At 44.9% G+C, this 18395-nt stretch overlaps 1 protein-coding gene across 2 annotated transcripts in view; it reads left to right on the top strand.

Annotated features, from left to right (window-relative positions):
- igf1ra (insulin-like growth factor 1a receptor) overlaps window positions 1-18395 on the top strand; it is a 119529-nt gene that overhangs the window by 87410 nt on the left and 13724 nt on the right. For both annotated transcript variants that reach the window (XM_041837426.1, XM_041837427.1), the window contains exons 3-10: window positions 6340-6646; window positions 7586-7722; window positions 8125-8269; window positions 10541-10749; window positions 10896-11022; window positions 11156-11391; window positions 11592-11759; window positions 11990-12197. In XM_041837426.1, coding sequence (XP_041693360.1) covers window positions 6340-6646; window positions 7586-7722; window positions 8125-8269; window positions 10541-10749; window positions 10896-11022; window positions 11156-11391; window positions 11592-11759; window positions 11990-12197 — 1537 coding nt within the window. The remainder of the gene's footprint in view (window positions 1-6339; window positions 6647-7585; window positions 7723-8124; window positions 8270-10540; window positions 10750-10895; window positions 11023-11155; window positions 11392-11591; window positions 11760-11989; window positions 12198-18395) is intronic.

Here is an 18395-nt window from a genome sequence, read left to right on the forward strand (position 1 = left end):
TGGTCCCAGCTCTCTGCAGGTCATTCACTAGGTCCCCCCGTGTGGTTCTGGGATTTTTGCTCACCGTTCTTGTGATCATTGTGACCCCACGGGGTGAGATCTTGCGTGGAGCCCCAGATCGAGGGAGATTATCAGTGGTCTTGTATGTCTTCCATTTCCTAATAATTGCTCCCACAGTTGATTTCTTCAAACCAAGCTGCTTACCTATTGCAGATTCAGTCTTCCCAGCCTGGTGCAGGTCTACAATTTTGTTTCTGGTGTCCTTTGACAGCTCTTTGGTCTTGGCCATAGTGGAGTTTGGAGTGTGACTGTTTGAGGTTGTGGACAGGTGTCTTTTATACTGATAACAAGTTCAAACAGGTGCCATTAATACAGGTAACGAGTGGAGGACAGAGGAGCCTCTTGAAGAAGAAGTTACAGGTCTGTGAGAGCCAGAAATCTTGCTATTTTGTAGGTGACTAAATACTTATTTTCCACCATAATTTGCAAATAAATTCATAAAAAATCCTACAATGTGATTTTCTGGATTTTTTTTCTTCTCAATTTGTCTTTCATAGTTGACGTGTACATATGGTGAAAATTACAGGCCTCTCTCATCTTTTTAAGTGGGAGAACTTGCACAATTGGTGGCTGACTAAATACTTTTTTTCCCCACTGTACACTTAGGTTGGAGTCATTAAAACTGGTTTTTCAACCACTCCACAAATTTCTTGTTAACAAACTATCATTTTGGCAAGTCAGTTAGGACATCTACTTTGCATGACACAAGTAATTTTTCCAACAATTGTTTACAGACAGATTATTTCACTTATAATTCACTGTATCACAATTCCAGTGGAGCAGAAGTTTACATACACTAAGGTGACTGTGACTTTAAACAGCTTGGAAAATTCCAGAAAATGATATCATGGCTTTAAAAGCTTCTGATAGACAAGTTAAACAATTTAAAGGCAATGCTACCAAATACTAATTGAGTGTATGTAAACTTCTGACCCACTGGGAATGTGATGAAAGAAAGAAAGAAAATAAATAAATCATTCTCTCTACTATTATTCTGACATTTCACATTCTTAAAATAAAGTGGTGATCCTAACTGACCTCTAAGACAGGGAATTTTTACTAGGATTAAATGTCAGGAATTGTGAAAAACTGAGTTTAAATGTATTTGGCTAAGGTGTATGTAAACTTCCGACTTCAACTGTAAATAAATATATATAAATGATATATGGCTTTAAATTAAATTCCATCAAATCTGTATCCAGTTAGATTATTTTACTATTTTACTATTATTTTACTATTTACTTTGTGATAGAGCAAATACAGATGCATGCACATAGAATAGGCTACTATTCTATGGTTGTGCAGCATCGTTGCGTGCGGGCTGCAAACATGTCACTAGTCTCCCCAGATGTAAACACTGTAGTACTAGTCTATGCAAGTACCCTGGTTCGAGCGACATCACATGTCATGCATTCAAATAACCCAGAGGATGATTGGTGCACAATGCTCTTTTCGAGGATAAGTGTTGTAAAAAAAAAATAAAAAATGAAATCCTGTTATAAAATATTAAGAATATGAACATCAAACGGTGAAATGTTATTTTTCCCAAAAATGATTCGTCCTGTGGGAGAAAAACATGCGTCAATTGAAACCTCGCGTCTCCTTATCAGAGTGGAGCAGAGCATTTTGTGACAGACAGAGAGCGAGAAAGAGAGGGGAGGGGGCCGTCGGCAGGACGGTGGGTCACATCATGTTCCCAAAGGCTACAAAACCCAACAGCTCCCCATGATTGTGAGCCCTCTCGATGCAAGGATCTAACCCTCTCTCTCTGATGCAGATGCTGCTTGTCAGCCAAACCTATGTTTGTCTCAGACCACTTATCTGCATCCTGGCCCTGCAGTTGCATTCCTGCAGCAAGATGAACATTCTCATCCCTCTACTACAGTGCTAGAGGATATCCAGGGTTTATTATAGCCTATATTTGAGACTAGTCTCTTGAAGTTTGTTATTGTGTTGGTGCAGAGGACAAAGGGGTTAACATTCTACTCCTTGATTACTGAGCTGCCCAGAACACTCTGGGGATTCTTTACATAGGCTCCTCCAGACCACAGGCAGCAACATATTACAGGAAAAACATCCAAGTGGGTCATTGGGCTTTTATACAGCATGTATGTTTTCCAGTCTGTTACAGCACTGATTTTACTGTAGCTCTTCGTTCATTCTCAATTTATTACGTGGAGGGTACTGGAATGTGTGGATGTCTCTGTGGTGAGCTCTCTCTCTCTCTCTCTCTCTCTCCGCTCTCTCTCTCTCTCTCTCTCACTCTCACTCTCACTCTCACTGTCTCTCTCTCTGTCTCTGTCTCTCTCTCTCTGTCTCTCTCTGTGTGTGTGTGTTCATTGTGTTGTTTACTACAGAGGAGATGGACCGTGCTGCTCCTCACGTTGCAGTGATTTTGCAGCGGGGGCAGGCTGGGCAGCTGCAGTGTCTATGGCGTCTGACCTGACGGTTTTCACTGGGAGAGAGGAGGGAGAGAGAGATTGTGCAGGGATAAGAGTATGGTACAAAACCCCTACACCCACTCCCCAACCCTCTGCAGCAGGAGTGTGTTGTCAGCTCTCTCCTCTACTGATGGTCACACATGACTGGGCACGACAACAATTTACAGCTAACTTAGATAATATTGTCCAGCCCATTAAGAAAGCTAAGCCCAGTGTTTGGCATGTATTATTCCAGTATCATAATGAACTCTTGAATTATTAATGAAGGATAACTGAAAGTGCACTTTTTATACTGTATCTATTTACATTTTAGCCTCAATTCAGTGATATACATGTAAATTGTGATTAATCTCCAATAGATCCAATACTGTGCAATATAGAGCATTACTTCCTGATAAGGACTATTGGGCCTAACTAACTCCTAAAATGATGAGACATGCTCTCTGACCAGTCCTGCGTGGAGCCCCTTTCTTGTTAGGCAGTCTGGTGGTCTCTTCCCTTTCCTCTGAAGCAGTGGAAACCCACAATGTCATGCATAGCTGTGTGTAGAGTAGAGTAGTGTGGAAATAGGCTGGCTGCACATCTATAAATAAAGGATTGTATCCTTGATACCACGGGTTGTTTGTTCACACAGGGAAATGGTCTTGACTTATATGGATTGTGAGGCAGCAGCTCCCCCCTCTTCCTCCCAGCGGAAGGTATGCATGTTTGGAATTTCTCTTCATTGAGGAATCTGTTCAAATGATGCGGATCCTCTCCCAACGAGGCCCCTTTGAGCTTGCCTGGGCTGCCCCCTTTTGGTAGAGTTCCAAGAAATTAATGGCTTCCTGTTTGTTTTTTTCTCTCTCCCTGCTTTTTTCTCTCTCTCTGCTCACCTCTATCATGAAAATACGGGAATCAACTCCGAGATCAATGACTAATATGTGTTGGCATTGGATAGGCTAGTTAAAGGAAAAGCATTTGTCTTCATGGACTAGGTCCAGAATGGCTGGGTATTTATGGAGCATTGAGCCAGAGCCTGGTTAGAGAGTTGGAATTGGAACGAGGAACAGTGCATCTATATATAGCTCATAAAAGGGCCATTTGGCTATTTAAGGAAGTGTAGTTCTCATTTACCACCCATACTCATTCCACTGTATCTATGCTGTGGTAGGGTTTATGAAAGGTTTTCCATCATCTCATTCACTCATGTGTGCTAAAGGTGAGGGGCTGATCAGTAAAAAACAAATTATCTCATACTGGATGGCAATAAATGGAGTGATTAGCCTAAGTTTTGGCTAAAGGTATCAGAAGAATTAAAAAGGATCATGGCTGTGTTGTTTTAACCAAACAGCTGAAAATGTTAGTATTTTTTGTTCTGTTTTTCTGTTGATTACAAAACTCTGATGGAATGTTTGCATAACCTCTTGTATGTTCAGCTTGTGATTTGACCAAATGTGAGAAAGAATCTCAACTATTTGAGAAATGGTTAAGAGTGGGAATGATGAAAGAGTGTCCTCCCTTGTGAGGAGGATAAGTGCTATGCTAGTTTCTACTGTGGGAGTATAATGTGTTTGCTCTGCAGCATTGCTGTAGTGCATTGTCACGTTCTTCTTAACTTACACTGATGTTTGGTGAAACAGCATGAAATATTCATGTTGAGATTAGTTTAGCCCCACTCCCTCTCTCCCCTGATTCACAAAGCACCGCTGATCTTCTGACACCAGACACATCTTATACAAGCAAACAATCTTGTCTCTCGAAAAAACACCCCTACTATACTCACTCTCTCTCTCTTTCTTTCTTTTTCTCATACTCTTTCTCTCTCTGCATCACACCCAGTATACATCTAATCGAGGCTCATTCTATATGTCAGTATGCAGATTCATTACCCAAATAAACACAATAGTGCTGAGGCGTGTATAGGCCTGAACAGACAGGCCTATACACATGTGTATGTGTGTTTGGCTGTGCCCGTCCAGCCTGCAGCGCTTGGCGCCAGGAGGCCATTGCTAAGCAACCAGGAGTGTCGTCGTGTCGCTCGCCGTTGGCCTTCTCAGTTGGAGTTGGTATTTTACTAGCTAGATCCTCTTCAGACAGGGGACAATCATTTGCAAAAAGCACTGGGTCACCAAGAGCTCCTCCAAATCAATTCACTTGGGTCCACACCCGGGCCTGTCTCTGTGTAGTAAACTTCCCTTGGCCTCCAGATTAGAGCGCCTGTCATTGTGGATGAGTTACCATGGGGATATGCTGCCTCACTTTCCCTCATGCATCCCTGGGCTCCTGAAAAAGTAATTTTCCCTTTCCTGACTAAACTCAGGTGACCTTTAACACATTAGAACTAGTGAGTCTCCTTTCCTCCTCTTCTCCTGCTGGAGACATCACCAAATAGCACGTAAGGATTATAATAAGCAGTACTAACTATGGGTTAATACCACTTAGGTCTAAACATCTTACAGCACAGGCCTAATACCTGGGCGGATATTCAGAGCTGATTACAGGCTAATTTAAAGTATAGTCTTGTAGTTGGAGAGTTGATAGGGCAGCAAATCCAATGGACTGTTTCGAGCCTGTCTTTCCTACAATTGTAACCAAAGTCAGTGTCTGTCTCAACCAGAGGGAATGCTTTGTTATTGATACCACATTGTTGTGCGGTTCAGTCCCTTTGCTATCCTCAGTAAACACTGACTATTCTGTTATTCATGTCGCTAAAAGCTTAATTTGAAACATGCCAGTGTTCTCCACATAATAATTTTACTGTTGATTTTCTCACGGTCCTGAAGGAAGTTCATCTGTCTTGGAAGCTGCTCTGGTAGTTTGGATAGGAGTTCTGAGCTCTGTAAGTGGCGTCATTTTTGTCCCTAGTTAAGGAATAATATTGGTAAACCAATGAAATACATCAATGTTGTTTCTCAAGCAATTGACTGAAAATCAGACAGCTCTGTCTCTGTCTAGCTGTCTGATGAGGGTTTTTTCTCTTGTCTTGGGTGGTAGGTCCCTTAATAACAAACATACTTGAATAAAGGGATGCACTGTAATCTGGTAGGGGCGCACTGTACTGTGCGCCCGTAGGTTCTTCTCAGTGGGACCTCATCCTGGAGCCCTCCCCTGCTCCTGGAGTCAACGGCAATCCATCTACTGGCGAGACAACCGCATTATTTCTCTCTCCTCTCTCTTTCCCTTCCCTCAAATTCCCTTTAATAGTCCCAAACAGCAATAATATGTATCTGTAGTGGGGCCAGCTCTGCAGTTTACTAACAAGGCTGGCATAGAGCAGCGTGGGGCCCTGCGCAAACATTCGACGCCCTGACGGCACACCGCTTCCTCTCTGACAGCGCTCTCCAGCTCCCCAGCTCTGCTCAGCGATTACCATTTTACAGCCCACTAATCCTAATGCCTGCCTCTCCTCGACCTCCAACGATCACAGAACAGGCTAGGCACGCACACATAGTGTGTAAACGCACACACACACACACATGCACACACACATGCACACACACACACACACACACACACACACACACATACACTTAATCCGAGTCTCATCATGTCACCTATCCTCACTCCTGTCCTCAGAACACTTGATATAGATCTAATAATAGTTCACCCATTTAACAGTTTTTCCTCTCCAGGGAAAGAAGCTCATAAATGTATTCCGGTCTAAAAGCCTTTTAATTTATTGTATTTTGAGACTGTATATGAGCTTAAACAGTGAGCTGTGCTTTATCTGTTAGCTGCATTAGTGTGTTCCCTCTCTGACCCTGTCATCCAGACCTATAGTAATATGGTGACTGTTTACTCTGACCCAGTCATGTCATCTCACTAACCTGTTTCTCTCTGTCTGTGTTTCTTCCAGTGTGCCCAGAGAAGAAGTGTGAGCGGATGGCATGTACGGACGGTGGAGAGTGTTGCCATGCCCAGTGCCTGGGAAGCTGTACGGAGCCGGACAACGACATGGCCTGCGCAGCCTGCCTGCACTACTACCACGAGGGCCGCTGCGTACAGGACTGCCCCCCAGACACCTACAAGTTTGAGGGCTGGCGCTGCATCACCATGGACCTGTGTGCCCGCGTGCACCTGCCCAGCGACTTTGACTTTGTCATCCACGAAGGAGAATGCATGCCTGAGTGTCCATCAGGCTTTACACGAAATGAGAGCAATAGGTAAGAGAGCAGAGATCACACTTCACCTCAAGGGCTCTAAAGGGATCTCCAGGATCAAGCATGGTCCTGGTTATGAGTCATCTATACTATTATATACAGCACTATTTTGATTTCCCTCCAGTCATTGTGATTGTATACAGTCCTCTGACATATTGGTTGTGGGGTGTCTTTCTGGCCCTGTGGGTGTTTTTTTGCGTTATGAATTTGCATGCAGAGGTCTTCTGAATAATTCACCTCTATTTGAACGCCTTCCCCACCTGGTCCTCTCAGAGAGTCAATTCTTAAAGAGAAGCTTCAGAGCTAAAAATGCTTCAGGCAGAAAGTCATGCTAGGTCATGAATGATTGAAGCCTGGGGACTTTCCATGTCATTCAGAATCAGAGGAAGATGCTGACCTCAGTGCCCGGTATACAAGACTCATCCATTGGTGAATTTCCGTAAGATACAAAAAATACTTTTGGAACGTTGCTTGAAGGCGTTCAGGAGGGATTCATCATAGCAACGCTGTAACTCGGGACATTTACCCCATTTGACATTTCCCCTGTTTGAATAAGAGAATGTCTTTGTTTGTGACTCAGGGTAACTTGTCTCCATATTTTGATTTTCATTCTCCAAACATTCCATGTTGAGTCGTTGTTGCCATATATTTGTGGCCATATCAGTCTTTTTTTGTTGTCTTTGGGGCCATTTAGTGAGTCACTCTCTCACTAAACCAAGGGTTCAATTAAGGACTCATAAAAGATTACACAGTTCACAAAGAAAGTGACCTTGTATTTCAAAGCAAAAATTAGACACATTTTTAAAATTTTTGGGTAGTTAGGGTGAGGCATCGTAATCTTGTTTCTTGGAAATTGTAGTTTTGTAAAGTTTTATTTGGTTAAGGACATTCCTTGACTGTTTTCCCTCTTCTCTCCCCCTTCTCTCTCTTCCTCAATCACAGTATGTTCTGCAGTGCCTGTGATGGCCTGTGTGATAAGATCTGTGACTCCAAGACCATCGACTCAGTGGATGCTGCTCAGTCTCTAATGGGCTGCACAGTCATCAAAGGCAACCTGCACATCAACATCCGCCGTGGCAGTGAGTACCAGTACCAGTACCAGTAACCAGGACCACTCAGTCTGTCTGTCTCCCCAGTGACCGGGAGGGGGGCTCGGAGCCGCTGGGAGAGCTAGTGTGGGCCGCAGAGTCAATATTACATCAGCTGCCTGCTCTGTGCCCCAAACCAATTATCACATTATGCTATTATGCTATTTATTTGCTCAGTTTACAGGGTGACTTACAGCTTATCTTTAGATATGAAAATGTTTGTACAACTCTGGATTTGCCGGGGCCGGGGTAATTCTCCTCTAGAGCATTGAGCATAGACGTAGTAGTAGTACAGTTGCCTGTGGGATTTGATGTGTTCAGAGCTGGGGTTCTCACACGCTGACTGTTGTGTCTGAGTATGTGTTTGCTAACTCTCCACTCTCCTCTCTCCAGATAACATCGCCTCAGAGCTGGAGAGCTTCATGGGGCTGATCCAGACAGTGACAGGCTATGTGAGGATCCGCCACTCCCACACGCTAGGCTCGCTCTCCTTCCTCAAGAGCCTGCGCTACATCAACGGGGAGGAGCTCACGGAAGGGTACGGCAGGCTGCTCTCTGAGTCCGAGCTGTGTTTGGGGATTAGAGGACGTGTCAGCCTTGAACCACAGCCTAGACAGGAAGGATGTTGTCACTTTAATATCAGCGAGGTTCAGCCATACAGTGGGGAAAAAAAGTATTTAGTCAGCCACCAATTGTGCAAGTTCTCCTACGTAAAAAGATGAGAGAGGCCTGTAATTTTCATCATAGGTACACGTCAAATCACATTGTAGGATTTTTTATGAATTTATTTGCAAATTATGGTGGAAAATAAGTATTTGGTCACCTACAAACAAGCAAGATTTCTGGCTCTCACAGACCTGTAACTTCTTCTTTAAGAGGCTCCTCTGTCCTCCACTCGTTACCTGTATTAATGGCACCTGTTTGAACTTGTTATCAGTATAAAAGACACCTGTCCACAACCTCAAACAGTCACACTCCAAACTCCACTATGGCCAAGACCAAAGAGCTGTCAAAGGACACCAGAAACAAAATTGTAGACCTGCACCAGGCTGGGAAGACTGAATCTGCAATAGGTAAGCAGCTTGGTTTGAAGAAATCAACTGTGGGAGCAATTATTAGGAAATGGAAGACATACAAGACCACTGATAATATCCCTCGATCTGGGGCTCCATGCAAGATCTCACCCTGTGGGGTCAAAATGATCACAAGAACGGTGAGCAAAAATCCCAGAACCACACAGGGGGACCTAGTGAATGACCTGCAGAGAGCTGGGACCAAAGTACCAAAGCCTACCATCAGTAACACACTACGCCGCCAGGGACTCAAATCCTGCAGTGACAGACATGTCCCCCTGCTTAAACCAGTACATGTCCAGGCCCGTCTGAAGTTTGCTAGAGTGCATTTGGATGATCCAGAAGAGGATTGGGAGAATGTCATATGGTCAGATGAATCCAAAATATAACTTTTTGGTAAAAACTCAACTCGTCGTGTTTGGAGGACAAAGAATGCTGAGTTGCATCCAAAGAACACCATACCTACTGTGAAGCATGGGGGTGGAAACATCATGCTTTGGGGCTGTTTTTCTGCAAAGGGACCAGGACGACTGATCCGTGTAAAGGAAAGAATGAATGGGGCCATGTATCGTGAGATTTTAAGTGAAAACCTGCTCTAGAGGAGATCTGCATGGAGGAATGGGCCAAAATACCAGCAACAGTGTGTGAAAACCTTGTGAAGACTTACAGAAAATGTTTGACCTATGTCATTGCCAACAAAGGGTATATAACAAAGTATTGAGAAACTTTTGTTATTGACCAAATACTTATTTTCCACCATAATTTGCAAATAAATTCATAAAAAATCCTACAATGTGATTTTCTGGATTTTTTTTCCTCATTTTGTCTGTCATAGTTGACGTGTACCTATGATGAAAATTACAGGCCTCTCTCATCTTTTTAAGTGGGATAGCTTGCACAATTGGTGGCTGACTAAATACTTTTTTGCCCCACTCTATATGCGACCAGGGGAAATTATATGTGGGTGATTTAAATTCATTTTTGGAACCAAACTCCTGCACTTATACATATTCATTATGTTTCTTTTGTCATGTGTTATCTCATGGTAGATGTATCCCTGACGGTTTTGAACGCCTTGTGAATGATTTTTATATGTGGCTAGAGTAAGTAAGGTTCCAGCCATAACATTTTCAGTCAGGAATTCACACAAAATCACCATAAGACAACATGGCACCTCTCCTTGTGATGTAATGAAAAGGTGGATGAGCTATCTATTTGAATGGAAACTCTCAGGTCTCCCAGCCTATTCTGGCTGTAGCATGACATTACCAGGGGCCTATCCCCTGTCAGAGATAGGGAGACTGTTTCTGGAGATGACCAGGAGGGTCTTGGGAAAGCCTCTCAGGCCTCGTGTTGTCATCCCTCCCAGGCTAGAGTTACAGCAGGAGGAGTGCTCTAGAGCAGCGCTGGCATTCTGCTCATTCCCGAGGTGTTCCATGGAGCTGAGAGGCTCTGCGTCGCCCTGTTTCATCTCTGGCCCTCTCTGTGTGCACGGCTCAGTGTTAGACAGACACAACCACACACTGACACCCGATCCACTTCTCTTCACACTTTATACATCCACAAGATGGAAAACTAAGCCAACCACTCCACAACATTTTGACGACTTTATCCTCAGTGCTCCATTGTGTGTTTAAAGTAAATAAATGGATTGAAAGTGGTTTGGCCTTATTTATGCCCACAGCACAGCTACTAGGTGTCTGAGGAAGTTAACCTGTCTGTTGTCTCCCCGTCAGGATGTATGCTTTTTCTGCCATCGACAACCAGCGCCTGCAGTACCTGTGGGACTGGACCCAACACAACCTGACCATCAAGGCTGGGAGGCTGTCCTTCCGCTTCAACCCCAAACTGTGCATGTCTGAAATACACAAGATGTGGGAGAAGACGGGCATCACCGAGAAGTTTGAGGAGGACGATTTCCGCAACAATGGGGACAGAGCCAGCTGTGAGTACACCACTGGACATATGGAGTGGGATTACTTTAACTTTCTATGCTCATTCAGTACTTGAATTAATACAATGTAGTACTTTATTATATCACTATTGAGTTTCCTGTAAGGGGGATATCTAAGATGTGGTTTGTGTTTGTAGGTGAGAGCCACATCCTGAAGTTCAAGTCCAACAGCACGATGAGTAACCGGATCAAGCTGACCTGGGAGCGCTACAGACCACCAGACTACAGAGACCTCATCAGCTTCATTGTCTACTACAAGGAGGCGTGAGTACTCTCATAAAACACACACAGATATTACACTGTTTTACTATAGAGCCTTTATACTTGTACAAAGGATATAATGTAATATGTTTGTGTAGTCAAAGTTACAGAAGGTTGTGTTTTTCATGCATTCCAGACCGCACCAGAACATCACAGAGTTTGATGGCCAGGACGGGTGTGGCTCCAACAGTTGGAACATGGTTGACGTGGACCTGCCTCAGGACAAAGAGATAGACCCTGGCGTGCTGCTGTCCCCACTGAAGCCCTGGACCCAGTACGCCATCTTTGTCAAGGCCATCACCCTTGTGGTGGAGGACAAACACATCCCGGGAGCCAAGAGTGATGTGATCTATATACGTACCAGCCCCTCGGGTAAGACAGTACTAGGCTACAGTACAGCTTATGTAAACAGCACCAGGTCGCCTCAGCCATGGACATGTTTTCACCCAACTAAGATAAACTGAAAGACTTCTTATCAGAACTTGATCAAATGTATCACTCTTATTTAACGCTTCATGAAAATGACACATTTTAAACTGTATAGTAAACACATTTGTGTGTTTTTGTGACAGAGCCGTCTATGCCAATGGATGCCCGTGCATATGCCAACTCGTCCTCAAAGCTGGTGGTGAAATGGTCACCTCCCCTCAACCCTAACGGCAATCTCACCTTTTACTTGGTCCGCTGGCAGCAGCAAGCTGAAGACAGGGAACTGTACCAACACAACTACTGCTCCAAAGGTCAGCATTCCAACCCCTCTTCTTATCCACCCCGTTCTGTATTTCTATCTGTGTGCATTATGGAGTCCTTATAATAGATTTTTTCACTATTTCTCCAAAACAAGTACTGTATCTGTTCTCACCTTGTATTCAAATCCCCTGTAGACACCACCTTATTCCCCTTCTGTTTGTGCTTTCTTTGGTGAATGTTATTTGCTAACGTGTCCTATTCCCCTCCCACTGTACAACAGAGCTGAAGATCCCCATCAGGATCTCAGCCACGGGATTGGCAGACATGGAGGAGGACACCAAGCCCACCAAGTCTGACCTGTCTGGGGGGGACAAGGGCCCCTGCTGCCCCTGCCCCAAGACCAAGGAGGACCTGAAGGCAGAGATAGACGACGCCTCCTACCGCAAAGTCTTTGAGAACTTCCTGCACAATTCCATCTTCACCCCCAGGTAGGTGCCAGACAGCAGGCAGCCTCCCTCTATGGGGAGAGATCACACAACTGTATGATCGTAAAGCTCTACCTAAAACCTTCCCCATTGTTAACAGCTTTTAGACCTAACCCTTCTCTGAGGCTTTGTAGATGATTATCAAAGAGCTGAGCTCACAATCTGGGTCCTGTTTGCTTTAATAGCCCAGAGAGAGATCCAGAGTCAGGACACGGTGGTGTTGTAATTACCCAGCCCTGGGACTGGGACTGACAGGATCTAAACATCATCAGGGTTTGGAGGTAGGGAGGGAGGGGAGGAGGGAGGGAGGAGAGGGGAGGAGGGAGGGAGGGAGGGAGTAGGGCTGGAGCTGTGTCAGAGGACCCTGACAGAGAGAGAGAGACACGGGTGCAGGGATCAAAGGCCTGCTTATGGCACTTGTGGATTCCATCGCCATGACGACAGCGGCGGCAGGATATTAAGGCCTAGCAGGCTGTAATTTAGGCAGCACAAACAAACCCAGGGAGAGGGATCTGATTAATGAGTCTGAAGGGCTTGCGCTCTGCTCGCTGGGCTGGCTGCACACTATAAGCCCGTTAGCCTTTTGTTTGCCAGAATGGGGACTGACATCTGTGTTGTGTTATCATTTTACCTTGCTCGTGGCTACGGATGCTTTACAGTTTAAAGACTCCAACCCATTCCCCCACACACACACTCTTTGTCATACACACACAGACACACACACAGATGTACTCACTCACACTGAGAGACTGATTGCGTTTTGAAATTGAGCCTTTTTCAGGGTAAACTCAGGCCACTTGTTTCCCCATACCAGATGGCAGATCAGACTGTGTGTGTGTCTGAGGTGAATGAGTGCATGAGCAGTACTGTGTTTGTGTATTCAGGGTACAATTTTGAGTGTTCACTGAATTAGTACCAGTTCATCTCAAATAAAATGGAATGGAAAACAAATTCTAGTCCCCTAGTTAACCTCCAGAGTGAAGCCAGTGGTGCGTGATCAATCCCAGTGCTTATACCTTGTCCTGACTCCAGCCTGCTTGGTACAGTATGCTGCTGATCACCTGCTGGGTCAACCTTCCTTCTCCTCGGTGATGCTGTCTTTCACAGTATTAAAACAATATGTCCAACTCAGAAAATAAACAATAAAACAAGACCACTATTGTTACCAATTGTTTTCATTCACTCTCTTCCCGGCATTTGACTGTGTTGATTTGTTATAGTATAGCTGTCTAGGAAACCAAGGAGTGCCAGGTCTCTGGCCTGCCTGCCTGCCGCTAAAGGCTATTATTGTGTATGCACAGGCCCTCCACCACAACAGAGCCAGCATTATCACAAAACACTCAAGGGAAGTGCCTCTGAATTAGTGTGAGTTTTTTTAAACGTTCAAGATTTACAGAGAAGGGGCGAGGGAGCGAAGGAAGGGGGAAACAGAAACAGAGAGAAGAGGAAATGTTTTCCATTCTGTCGCCCTCCTCGCTGCTCTCCCTCCTCCTCCCCTCACACGCTCTCTTTGTCCGCGGCGCGGTTCAGAGTGACCGGCTGCCAGGAAATGTACAGCGAAGCCATCTGGAATTCAAATAAATGAGAGGAGAGAAGGGAAGATCCCCTTAGAGCTGGCCAGACCAGTGAACACCATTCAGTGGAATAGACTGACTGGCTCGAGTAGTAGAGGAGAATAGTCAGGGGACAGGGATGGGTGATGACCAATTAGATTCACTGACCGGACATCAGCTGATTGGGCTGTTGCAACTATGACCTCATACAGAATGACACTTGAAGTACAGGGAAGGTTTCTGTGTGTTTTGTCCTGTTGTTGGCAGTTGGCACTGCCCTTAGCCTCTGGTTATCTCTCTGTGTGTCCTTCAGACACCACTAGCTTTGATACTGTATATGAGCATGAAGTAAAAAAGTATCGGGTCTCCTTTCTCTGGCCTCACTTTTCACTGGCATGAGAGACTGCTGTGTTCAGCTGCTGTGGTAAAAGAGTAGCGTTAAATCACGCTGTTCTGGCTCCAGACAGAGGGTGCAGTCATGTCCCACTCAGGATCCCTCGCTCAGGATCCCTCGCACAGCAGAAAAGGTGAGAAAGTAGGAGGTATTTTTTTAGGAGTGGAGCTGGGGAGGGAGGACACCAGCTGCAGTCAGCACCTGGTTAGATGGTCACGCTTCAGCTTCAGTCCTCTGTCTAGAGTTCATCTGAGGACAGATCTGCCTTGCTCTGCTCTGCCTGGCCCTGGCAGCTCTCTGGCATCGCTGCTGTCTGTCCCCTCTCCCATCACCCCCCTCATTCATCTCGGGGCGACCCAGTCTTCAATGGCAGGCTGTGTTGTGCTGTCTTCCATGCACTTGTCTTTTATACAATATGTTCATTAAAGCTTTGCCAGTCCTCAGTGCTGTTGTGTGTATTGTTAATAGTAACTAATACTTTTGGAGAGAGCTGGACCATGGCCTTTGCTGGAGCAGTTAAAATGGTCAGAATGGAATGTTGACAGTAGTGTGCGATGGCTACTGTTTTCTTCCCACAGATCTGTCTGTCAGCTGTGTTTTTCCACTCACAGTAAATACTATTTTCCCGTGGGTGCCCGGTCAGTCTCAAGGTCTTTTGTCACCCGCTCATAATATTGTCATACTCGCAAGGAATAGTTCTGAGAGGACATTGACATTGGCTTTCTACAGTTTCTGAAGGTCTAGATGCTGGAATGTAAAATAAAGCAGAAACAACATTCTCTTGAATTCCTGAGTAAACCCTGCTGGCCAGTAATGTTAGGTGGAGTTAGAGAGGGATACTCAGGAGATCACAGTCATTTCAGATAAACTCATCAGTCATTCGCTAATTTACCTCTCCTTAAAGACTCAACTAAGTAAAGATTAACCAACATTACATATTGACTTTATCTTTTCCATGTGTACTGTAAATACCGCATGAATCTAAATGTGTTCTGGATTCACTGTCATTCGGGTCAACATATACAGCACATCCCACTACTGTCAGACAGTCCTGTATTCTCTTCAGCCCAGTTAACTGCTCTGTGGGATGACTGTTGAATTCTTTCAGAGACTCAGAGAGAGCCAGTCGTTACACATCTCCTAAAGGTGACTCTAGGTAAGGTCTGCTCCTCTCGGTACCGGCACAGCATCCCCCGTGTGTTGTGGAGTCCCAGTGGCCTCGCCTCGTAGCGTCTGGTGAGCTGCTGCTGCTGCCGCTGCCTGCATGTTGTCAGTGGCTCCAGCCGGCCGGCTCTCCATCATCACACCATCATCCTCCTCATCATCCTCATGATTGTGTTTACATCCATCTCCATGGCTCCGTGTAAGAGGGCTGCAGTCCTGTTGCAGGCTCTCGTGTTTGCTCTTTTGGGTGAAATGTACCATATGATTTCGTGTTTATTGCTTTATTTGCCTTATTCTTTATCATATGAAAACTACCTCTATGCATCAGACAGCTGGTTATTATTCTCCCATTTTCCCTGAGCAGTGAATTTGTCCTGTGGATGAGGACATGTAGGATAACAGAGTCAGTAGGGATCTGTATGGACAGGCAGGCTGCTGACAGTGTGTGGATGTGTGCTCTCTTTGCACCTCTCTCCCACCCCTCTGACCTCATCACACCACACAGCTCCACAGGGAGCAGACCACTGCAGCTGGACAGACACACTGCAACAACAAATAACACCAGGCCACTTCAACATACAGTACTCTACTCTCAGTTGAGTTGTATCCCACTGGAAACAGTCATTTTACTACATGATACGTACTTATGACTACTTCTTATTCCCATTCTGTATTCTTGTAGAGGACCCCACCCTGTCCAGTGAAGTTGAAGGGGATGTTTTTGCTCAGTGTGACTCGGTGTCGATGACGTCATGTGGGCGGTGTATGTAGGCTACAGTATACTGTATGTACAATATTGTGTGCTGTAGTGATGGGGGAAAAATCGATACAGTAGAGTATCGCACTATTATTCTTGACGATATTATATTGATTCTATGACTCATAGTATCGATTGTTGCAACATGCAACAATTTAAACAACAATTTACTGAGTTACAGTTCATATAAGGAAATCACTCAATTGAAATAAATAAATTAGGCCCTAATCTATGTATTTCACGACTGGGTAGGGGCACAGCCATGGGTTGACCTGGGAGGGCATAGGCCCACCCACTTGGGAGCCAGGCCCACCCATTGGGAAGCCAGGCCCAGCCAATCACAATACGTTTTTCCCCACAAAAGGGCTTTATTACAGACAGAAATACTCCTCAGTTTCATCAACTGTCCGGGTGGCTGGTCTCAGACGATCCCGCAGGTAAAGAAGCCGGATGTGGAGGTCCTGGACTGGCGTGGTCTTTTACTGTCCCCAGCACAAGGTGCACCTGTGTAATGTGGAGGCTTCTTGATATGCCACACCTGCCAGTTAGATATATTATCTTGGCAAAGGGGAAATGCTCACTAACAGGGATGCACAAAAAACTCTGCCCAAGATTTGAGAGAAATAAGGTTTTTGTGCGTATGGAACATTTCTGGGATCTTTTATTTCAGCTCATGAAATATGGGACCAACACTTTACATCTTGCATTTATATTTTTGTTCAGTATATAAATGGTGAGCCAACATATTTTCAGCACTTTTATTTCCATGACTGATTAACACTTGTTTTCTCATGGCTCTTTCTTGTCCCTCTGCAACAGACATGGTGAGCAATACGTTTGGAACATCCAATCGCAATATAATCACAGTATCCAATCGCAATACATACAGTGAGGGGAAAAAAGTATTTGATCCCCTGCTGATTTTGTACGTTTGCCCACTGACAAAGAAATGATCAGTCTATAATTTTAATGGTAGGTTTATTTGAATAGTGAGAGACAGAATAAGAACAAAAAAATCCAGAAAAACGCATGTAAAATTTTTTATGAATTGATATGCATTTTAATGAGGGAAATAAGTATTTGACCCCTCTGCAAAACATGACTTAGTACTGGCAAAACCCTTGTTGGCAATCACAGAGGTCAGACGTTTCTTGTAGTTGGCCACCAGGTTTGCACACATCTCAGGAGGGATTTTGTCCCACTCCTCTTTGCAGATCTTCTCCAAGTCATTAAGGTTTCGAGGCTGACGTTTGGCAACTCGAACCTTCAGCTCCCTCCACAGATTTTCTATGGGATTAAGGTCTGGAGACTGGCTAGGCCACTCCAGGACCTTAATGTGCTTCTTCTTGAGCCACTCCTTTGTTGCCTTGGCCGTGTGTTTTGGGTCATTGTCATGCTGGAATACCCATCCACGACCCATTTTCAATGCCCTGGCTGAGGGAAGGAGGTTCTCACCCAAGATTTGACGGTACATGGCCCCGTCCATCGTCCCTTTGATGCAGTGAAGTTGTCCTGTCCCCTTAGCAGAAAAACACCCCCAAAGCATAATGTTTCCACCTCCATGTTTGACGGTGGGGATGGTGTTCTTGGGGTCATAGGCAGCATTCCTCCTCCTCTAAACACGGCGAGTTGAGCTGATGCCAAAGAGCTCCATTTTGGTCTCATCTGACCATAACACTTTCACCCAGTTCTCCTCTGAATCATTCAGATGTTCATTGGCAAACTTCAGACGGGCATGTATATGTGCTTTCTTGAGCAGGGGGACCTTGCGGGCGCTGTAGGATTTCAGTCCTTCATGGCGTAGTGTGTTACCAATTGTTTTCTTGGTGACTATGGTCCTAGCTGCCTTGAGATCATTGATAAGATCCTCCCGTGTAGTTCTGGGCTGATTCCTCACCGTTCTCATGATCATTGCAACTCAACGAGGTGAGATCTTGCATGGAGCCCCAGGCCGAGGGAGATTGACAGTTCTTTTGTGTTTCTTCCATTTGTGAATAATCGCACCAACTGTTGTCACCTTCTCACCAAGCTGCTTGGCGATGGTCTTGTAGCCCATTCCAGCCTTGTGTAGGTCTACAATATTGTCCCTGACATCCTTGGAGAGCTCTTTGGTCTTGGCCATGGTGGAGAGTTTGGAATCTGATTGATTGATTGCTTCTGTGGACAGGTGTCTTTTATACAGGTAATAAACTGAGATTAGGAGCACTCCCTTTAAGAGTGTGCTCCTAATCTCAGCTCGTTACCTGTATAAAAGACACCTGGGAGCCAGAAATCTTTCTGATTGAGAGGGGGTCAAATACTTATTTCCCTCATTAAAATGCAAGTCAATTTAT

This window comes from Coregonus clupeaformis, chromosome 19, assembly GCF_020615455.1.
Source record: "Coregonus clupeaformis isolate EN_2021a chromosome 19, ASM2061545v1, whole genome shotgun sequence".
In the NCBI taxonomy this organism is placed as follows: Eukaryota; Metazoa; Chordata; class Actinopteri; order Salmoniformes; family Salmonidae; genus Coregonus; species Coregonus clupeaformis.